This window comes from Centruroides vittatus, unplaced genomic scaffold (genome assembly GCF_030686945.1).
Source record: "Centruroides vittatus isolate TY-2023 unplaced genomic scaffold, ASM3068694v2 contig_2026, whole genome shotgun sequence".
Lineage (NCBI taxonomy): Eukaryota > Metazoa > Arthropoda > Arachnida > Scorpiones > Buthidae > Centruroides > Centruroides vittatus.
In genome coordinates this window covers 1,013-9,667 of record NW_027121253.1, presented here as the reverse complement: position 1 = coordinate 9,667, position 8,655 = coordinate 1,013, and the positions used below count along the sequence as shown (strand labels likewise).

At 32.2% G+C, this 8,655-nt stretch overlaps 1 protein-coding gene across 1 annotated transcript; it reads left to right on the top strand.

Moving 5' to 3' along the window:
- The first annotated feature begins 10 nt into the window (after positions 1–10).
- Positions 11–4,320, top strand: LOC136970570 (cytochrome P450 4C1-like). The gene is made up of 6 exons (XM_067265019.1): positions 11–92; positions 161–227; positions 310–489; positions 550–692; positions 975–1,056; positions 4,208–4,320. The coding sequence occupies exons 1-6, from the start codon at positions 66–68 to the stop codon at positions 4,318–4,320; spliced, it is 612 nt and encodes a 203-aa protein (XP_067121120.1). The 5' UTR covers positions 11–65.
- Positions 4,321–8,655: the final 4,335 nt, after the last annotated feature.

Genomic DNA, 8,655 nt, shown 5'->3' with positions numbered 1-8,655 from the left:
TGGAATTACAGAGCATTTACCAACATGACAAGAATAGAAATATTACAGTTAACGACTTGCTTAAAATGACGTATTTAGAATGCGTAATAAAGGTAAACTTTAAATATTTTAAAATATATACGAAAATTCATTTGATAGAATTCTACACTAAACGTTTGAGGAGTCAATTAGAATCTATCCTCCTTTTCCTGTCATTGCAAGAAAAAATCCATACGAACTAAAAATAGGTTAGTTGTATCATATTAGAGTGAGGTGCTTTTATTACTAACTCCTTATTTTAATAATTACTTTACCAATATATTAAAACAGATGATTATGTTTTGCCCCCAAAATCTACATTTGTAATTTGCATCCATGGCATTTATCACAATCCTTCTGTCTATGAAAATCCAGAAGTGTTCGATCCAGATCGTTTCCTGCCTGAAAACTTTAAAAATCTCCATCCTTATGCTTTCCTGCCATTTTCTGCTGGTCCACGAAATTGTCTCGGTAAGTGGTTTGTTAATAAATTCGAAACAGAATTATATTACTAAAATGACTTATTTACAGGAGGTAAACTTGCGATGGTTAAAATGAAAACAGTTTTGGCAAATGTTCTTCGAAATTTTAAAGTTTACTCTTTGGATTCTCAGGATAAAATCGTTACTTCTTTTGAAGTATTTTTGTGTTCGGTATCAGGAATAAGAATTCGGGTAAAAAAGAGATAAACTACTTTTATATTTTTTTATCTTAATAAACGTTTATTTCAAATTTATATACACATTGGGCTATACTCCAGATAAGTATCAATACTTTTCTAAACGACATTAAAATCTGTCGTTTACGTTTATTAGACAAGTAAAATTTGTGTATTATTATTGGTATCTTGACAACTGTATGAAAGTCGTTGTACCTATTATAAATAATCATTCATGAATTGTAATTTATGATAAATGTCGTAAAAATAAAATTTAAATGATATTGTCTTTCTTTAGTTTAATGATAGTTGGTTCCAACTAAAATACTTTTTTACCCAACACACAGATTTTTCCGAGTTGCCAGAAAGTCATTCTAAAAGTAAAGAACGTTTGTTTTTCTAGATATTTTTATTTAAGATACAGACACAAAACTTATTTTACATTACAAATGATACATTAGCTATTTTTCTATGTAGTCGCCATACAAATTTACATAGCATATCACCAGCTTTTCTATGCTTTCTGCATACTCAGTTACCACCAAGTTCTCGAACCAGCCATTAACGGCCTCTTTCAGTTCGTTGTCACTTTCATATTTATTCCCGACCAAGATGTCCTTTAATTTTCGGAAAACATGGTAATCAGTTGGAGCCAAGTCTGAGCTTTTTTTTTTTGTTTTTTAACTCTTTCCGCCTTGTGGGCACTAAGAGGGCCTTCTATAGAAGGCCCATTATAGGTTCGGCCAGGCCTACAATGGGGTGATCGAGTGGTGAGGGACGGGGGCCCGACATATCCGAACAGATTACCCCCCGAAAAATTCCTGGGGATTATTCGACCCGTTCGGATTCGATCCCGGGTCCCCCAGAGCGGTAGGCTGCCACCTTGATCGCTCGGCCATCCGGCCTCCGCCATGTCCGGGCTATAAGGAGAAAACTTCCCACTTAAACTGCTGAAGCAAGTTCTTTGTCAATGCAGCAGCATGCTGACACGCGTTATCCCGAAGAAGCACAATGCCTCTGAACAACATCCCCACTGTTTGTTTTGAATGATGCGGCATAGTCGGTGAAAATTTACGGACAGAAAATTTCGGTTATCTGTGTGTAAATTTTAATAGGGCAAACTTTATTCGCATTCAAAAAGCGTATTACATTACGAACCTCACAATTGGCGGTATCTTTAATTTTGTCACAAATTTTATAGTCACACTATATATAAACGAGGGGTGTCTACCCTTTTTGTTTCTTCGGGCCACATTGAAAGAGGTCATGGAGTTTTGGGCCACAAGTATCTTGTATATACTTGTGGCCAATCCTTAAATATACAGCTATATGTAAGGATTAACATGTCTAGATTTTAGTAATAAGTATTAAAACTTTATCAGGAAAAAGGATATTTAAAAAAATTACTTTTACACACACTCTCAATTTTTACTTAGGAATAGATAAATTCATTTATTATAAAGAAGACTAACAAAAATGTATTTGAAGAACACAAATATTTGTTTTATTTGTGTCTCTAATTAATAAAAAAAACGACGAAACACCATTTGAAAGTGCATTTTTATTTGACTAATGGGTTTGCCCAGTTCCTTGGATTTGCGATTCTTTTGTATAAAATCTTATTATTGACTATTATCAATAAAATATAAATATTAAAATACCTTCGCACTTACTATTCATCTTACTATTTGATAAAAACACTCAAAACAGCCAGAGAAACAACTATTCAAAACAAGTCCGAAAACGACACTAACTTTATGCTTCCAACGAAATATAAAACTGATACTTTTCTTTTGTTGGTTAAAAAACCACGGCGGGTATTTTAAAACATATTGATAGCAACTAACTCACTGGAATATTGTTTTTTAAGTCATAAGCATGTAAGAGTCATTTTCAGTTATGCACTTTTTGACTTTTTTCTCCTACTTCTTTACGATGAGAGAACTCGCCACACGGAGAACTCGCAAAAATCGACTAAAACACGTAAATCCGAGAGTATCATCAGATTATTCTCTGGTACGTTTTCTCTCGTTTTGCATAGTTTTGCAAAGGCGTAGCCTCTAATAAAACTTCATCTTTGTCATGGATGACCGTTGTTCGTGGTGATTAGACATGAGAATATTCAGGATATTTTAGACTTTTCTACGTATTTTTTTGGGTGTAAATTTGTCAGCCAGTTTGTAAAAGAACTTTCTTCTTCTTTTAAAGAATTTTCAATATAAGTTCATTTGTTAAAGTAATTAAACAACGCTGTTTATTACTAAAAGACAAATAAAATGTAAAATAAAATATGCTCAAACTAAATAATTGATTATATTTCGATTATTTTCTATTCTGATTTAAAGAAAATTTACTTTATATATAATTGAGATGGAATATTTATCGAAATTCATGTATTGTTTAAAAGTAAAATTTCAAAAACTTGTAAGGAAAATTTTGCATCTAACTTTTGTTCTTTTAGAAGAAAAGTTTCTATGTTGTTTCAAGGTTTAAGGTTGTCCATTTTAGTAAAAATTTCTTACTTGAATAAAAATCCATCAACACTTCTACTTTACTAAAGACAAAGAACCATCAATAGTAATGGAAATTTCCACTGAGTTAAAATTATTATTTTGAATTTTCTGCTTTATATATTTAGAAATTTTCACACCACATAGCATACCATATCTAAGGGTACTTTATAAATCGTCCTATTATTCCTGTATTTTCTTACGGGTTAATATCGTCTTAAATTAATTATTGTTATTCTCATAGTTAGTAAAGGTGAAAAAAATGTTTACTAAATGAATTTTCATAGCTTTTCAGTGTACAGAGAATTATAAAGTTTTGAATATATTTAGATATGATGGAGGTATTAAAAATTTTAGCTATTTTCTGTCGGTCACGTGACAGGTAGTACTGGTATATAATGACACAATAAAGTTACTGTTTCACTTTGATGTTATCACTAATGATTACTGGCGTGGGTTCGGGAGACTCGAATCCACGACCTAGTACAAGTGTTAAAAGATTTTATGCACTCAATCACTGCTGGCAGTAAGAGCGTTAAATCAAAATGTACTCCAAGTACTTAAAATTCTCGAAGTGGCCAGCACATACAGTGCACTGTATTTTCAATTTCTAATGTAACCCATATACTAAAGAACTAAAACTATCGAGCATAAATTTTTTTAATACAATGGCAATGTCATATCATATTATTTGGGACCAGTAAATGTCTTATTTTCTCCCACATTTTCCTTATTCTGATAGACTGTTCCACTATTAATAATAAATTATTGTTAAGTATATTGAAACCAAAAGGGAGGGAAACTAACAATGAACTTGCAACTATTAAAATAATTGGTTTTCAGACATTAAACAAAACAAATACACCAAAACCGTTACACTGTGTGAAGCCAACTGCCTTGTTACAAATAATGTCAATAAATTTAGAATTAATTTTAAATTTACTATCCTACGTGAAAAGCCAAGATTAGGTTAAACTATTGGTAAAATTAGTGTTAAATAATAACTTTTTTGAATTTCAAGGAAAATATTACCGACAATCGGAAGGTTTACGAATGGGATCCTGCATAAGTCCAAGATTAGCAGACTTCTGCGTGATCATAATTGAGAAAGAAATCAATAAAACCCGAGGTTAATAAGTTATCAACGATATGAAGATGACTGTTTCATCGTCTACGATAAAAGCATACTAGATATTGACTTTTTCGTTAAGGAAATTAATTCAGTAAATAAAAATGTTCAATTCCAATGTGAAAAAGTAGTAGATAATAGTTTGAATTATTTAGAACTTACTGTATTTAGAGTGAATAGTAAATTATTATTTAAAAAGTATGTTATAGAATGTGCTACCAGTAAAGATTATTAAAAATATTAAAAGATAGTGTCAAAAGTATTCTGATAGAAAACAATCAATTAAAAAGAAGACTACAGGAACATATAGAAATTCCGAAAATACAAGAAGACATTAGAATTAATAACAACGTGGGTCTGAAGCTACATGAGGGGTGGAATGACATCGTTTTTACATAATCTTGAAACAGATGCCGAACAGATCTGGAGAAAAGTCACATGACTTTGTAAAATGAAAATTGTAACAAGTTAGTTGACTTCTCACAGCCTTATGGAATTAATGTATTTGTTCTGTTTAAGGTATAGAAACCAATTATTTTAATAGCTGTAAAGTCATTGTTTGTTTTCCTTTCTTTTGGCTTTAATATATTTAACAATATTTTATTATTAATAGTGGAACTGTCTACCAGAATTCAGAAAATGTGGGAGAAAATAAGACATTTACTGGTCCCAAATAATGTGATATATTACATTAATATATTAAAAAATTTCATGCTCGATAGTTTATTGTTTTTTAGTATATTAGTTGTATTATCTATTGTAAATTCAGTGCACTCTTTATATAAAAAATTCCTTTGTATTGGTTAACTATTAGTGTTATAATTGTAAGTATGCTAAGTTGGTACTAAGTGTTTGTAAGCTGATGGGGGGGGTCTTTGAACCCGAAATACATCCTTTCCTAAATTTGATGGTGATTATTAAAGACTAATTTTTTTTTTTTTTTTTTTTTTTTTTTGTAAAAGATCTAATCTATTTTTCGATCGGCCTTGGTGTGATAAAAACCCTACAAATTGTTAAAATCTTATTTATTAGGCTATCTAACTCTATCTAAATTAAAGTCGTGGGCTAAAAGCTTCGTTTATTATTATTGAGATTTAATTAGTTTTTATTAAATATTAATGTTTTTTATTTTCGTAATATATTAATAAGGGTTTCTATTATTCAATGTACATCTATATATAATCGAGACGAGTTGATAATAATAATAATAATAATAATCAGCGCAGAGCGCAAACGGTTAGGAGTTCAAAGTTGAAATTTGGTACACAGTTAGGGTACGTCACGAGAACGCAAACTAAGAAGGGATTTTTCGAAATTTCTCCTCACGGGGAAGAGGGACAGGATTAAGTCTTAATACTTCCATCAACGATGGAAGTGTTACGTAACAATGGAAGTGTTAAGAGAAAGCGACGTGCAAGACGCAGATGCACTTTTTTTTCGTTTTTGCGGGAAATGAACATATTTTTAGACCTATCTAAAAATTCTGTAATTAGTCTGGAAACAGGGAGGACCCAATTCTTGCATTCTGTGAAAACGGGTAAGGTTGACTGTAACGTAATAATCTTAATATTCGCTAAAACGGTTAAGAGTTGATAGTTGAAATTTGGTACACAGTTAGGGTACCAGATTTAAGTACCAAAGTGTTAAGTAACAATGGAAGTGTTAAGTAACAACGGAGAACAAGAGAAAGCGACGTGCGAGATTTACGGGCGCTGAAAAAAAAAGAAAAAAGAAAAAGAGTAATATGTTGGAACATATTCGATTTTCAAATTTAAACAGATTAGTTCGGTTTTTCTTGACCTTTCAGGAAAATCGAACGATATAATCAGAAAACGTTGTGAAAATCGAACAATATTAAAACATTCGATTTTCAAATTCGACCTTTCTTTAGAAATACTTAGTTCGTTGATGAAATTACTCTTTTTTGTGACTATAACGTAATAATCTTAATCTTCGCTATCGTTACTTTTGCCCGAGCAACGCCGGGCCTACCTGCCAGTATCAATATAATTTATTCGAATGCAGATTGCAAAAAAATATTTATAATTAATATTCTAATATGCATTACATTTCTTGTCCGAAAATGTGTCAGGAGTAGAATTTAAGATTTGTGCAACGCAAAAGACCTGATGACACCAACAATAACAATATCTTTTTAACAACAGAAAAAAAAGTTTAGAATGTTATCCATTACTAATCAAATCGAAACTTTCAAACAATTTATAAATTTTGAGTACTGTAAGGAGTCAAATTTCAATGCTCGACACAACGGAGTATCCAGAATCTGAACTAGAGTGATGCAACTCATAGTTTCTTCGAGTGCAACAATAACAGTGAACAGCGAAATAGTTCAAAGTTTTGACGACAGTTAAGACAACATAAGCACAATTATTGCATATATCACAGGTTCTGAGAAGTAAAGAATTTCCAGAAACTTGTCACAAATAGGCTACATATTGATTTCAATAATGAATTTTCCAAGGTATACAAACAAAAAGTTCGAGTCCTTTTTTCTATTTTCTTCCTTTATTCCGGTCAGGAACCACTTTGCAGCTGGCGACATGAAGTCAAAAAAAAAAAACTTCTAAAATAACGAACAAAATACCACTAGACGATTCACAACACAATTAAAAATGATCTTCGGCGCCGACCTGTTTCTGTAGGCTACGGCGCTTACAAAACATTAAAAACTGTTAATCTTCCACAATAGCACCCGTGTTATATAATCGTGGTTCCTGACCGGAATAATGGAAGAAAATAGAAAAAAGGACTCGAACTTTTTGTTTGTATACTTTGGAAAATTCATTATTGAATTTAAACTTTAATTCCTGAGTTCTGTACAAATACATATTGATTATTGACAATCTGTGAAATGCCATAACGAGGAAAAATTAAAAAAAAAACTAATATGCACTATTAAAGTTACTAAATTCAAATATATTCTGACAGTTTATGAGTTAATTATATTTTCTATTTGCAAAATTTCCTTAATCTTAACAAAAAATAATAATAATAAAAAAAGTGAACTTTTAAGAAATTTGCAGGATTTCTTGGGACGAGAACAATTTCCCGGGTTAAAAGTTCGGCATCAAGGAACTGGGCAAACCCATTAGTCAAATAAAAATGCACTTTAAGATGATGTTTCGTCGTTTTTTATTAATTAGAGACCCAAATAAAACAAATATTTGTGTTCTTCAAATACATTTTTGTTTGTCTTCTTTATAATAAATGAATTTATCTATTTCTAAGTAAAAATTGAGAGTGTGTGTAAAAGTAATTTTTTTAAATATCCTTTTTCCTTATAAAGTTTTAATACTTATTACTATAATTTACACATGTTAATCCTTACATATAGTTGTATATTTAAGGATTGGCCACAAGTATATACAAGATACTTGTGGCCCAAAACTCCATGACTTCTTTCAATGTGGCCCGAAGAAACAAAAAAGGTAGACACCCCTGGTTTATAGTGTGACTATAAAATTTGTGACGAAATTAAAGATACCGCCAATTGTGAGGTTCGTGATGTAATACGCTTTTTGAATGCGAATAAAGTCCGCCCTATTAAAATTTACACACTGATAACCGAGGTTTTCTGTCCGTAAATTTTCACCGACTATGCCGCATCATTCAAAACAAACAGTGGGGATGTTGTCCAGAGGCATTGTGCTTCTTCGGGATAACGCGTGTCCGCATGCTGCTGCATTGACAAAGAACTTGCTTCAGCAGTTTAAGTGGGAAGTTTTCTCCTTATAGCCCGGACATGGCGGAGGCCGGATGGCCAAGCGATCAAGGTGGCAGCCTACCGCTCTGGGGGACCCGGGATCGAATCCGAACGGGTCGAATAATCCCCAGGAATTTTTCGGGAAGTAATCTGTTCGGATATGTCAAGCCCCCGTCCCTCACCACTCGATCACCTTATTGTAGGCCTGGCCGAACCCATAATGGGCCTTCTATAAAAGGCCCTCTTAGTGCCCACAGGGCGGAAAGAGTTAAAAAACAAAAAAAAAAAGCTCAGACTTGGCTCCAACTGATTACCATGTTTTCCGAAAATTAAAGGACATCTTGGTCGGGAATAAATATGAAAGTGACAACGAACTGAAAGAGGCCGTTAATGGCTGGTTCGAGAACTTGGTGGTAACTGAGTATGCAGAAAGCATAGAAAAAGCTGGTGATATGCTATGTAAATTTGTATGGCGACTACATAGAAAAATAGCTAAGGTATCATTTGTAATGTAAAATAAGTTTTGTGTCTGTACCTTAAATAAAAATATCTAGAAAAACAAACGTTCTTTACTTTTAGAATGACTCTCTGGCAACTCGGAAAAATCTGTGTGTTG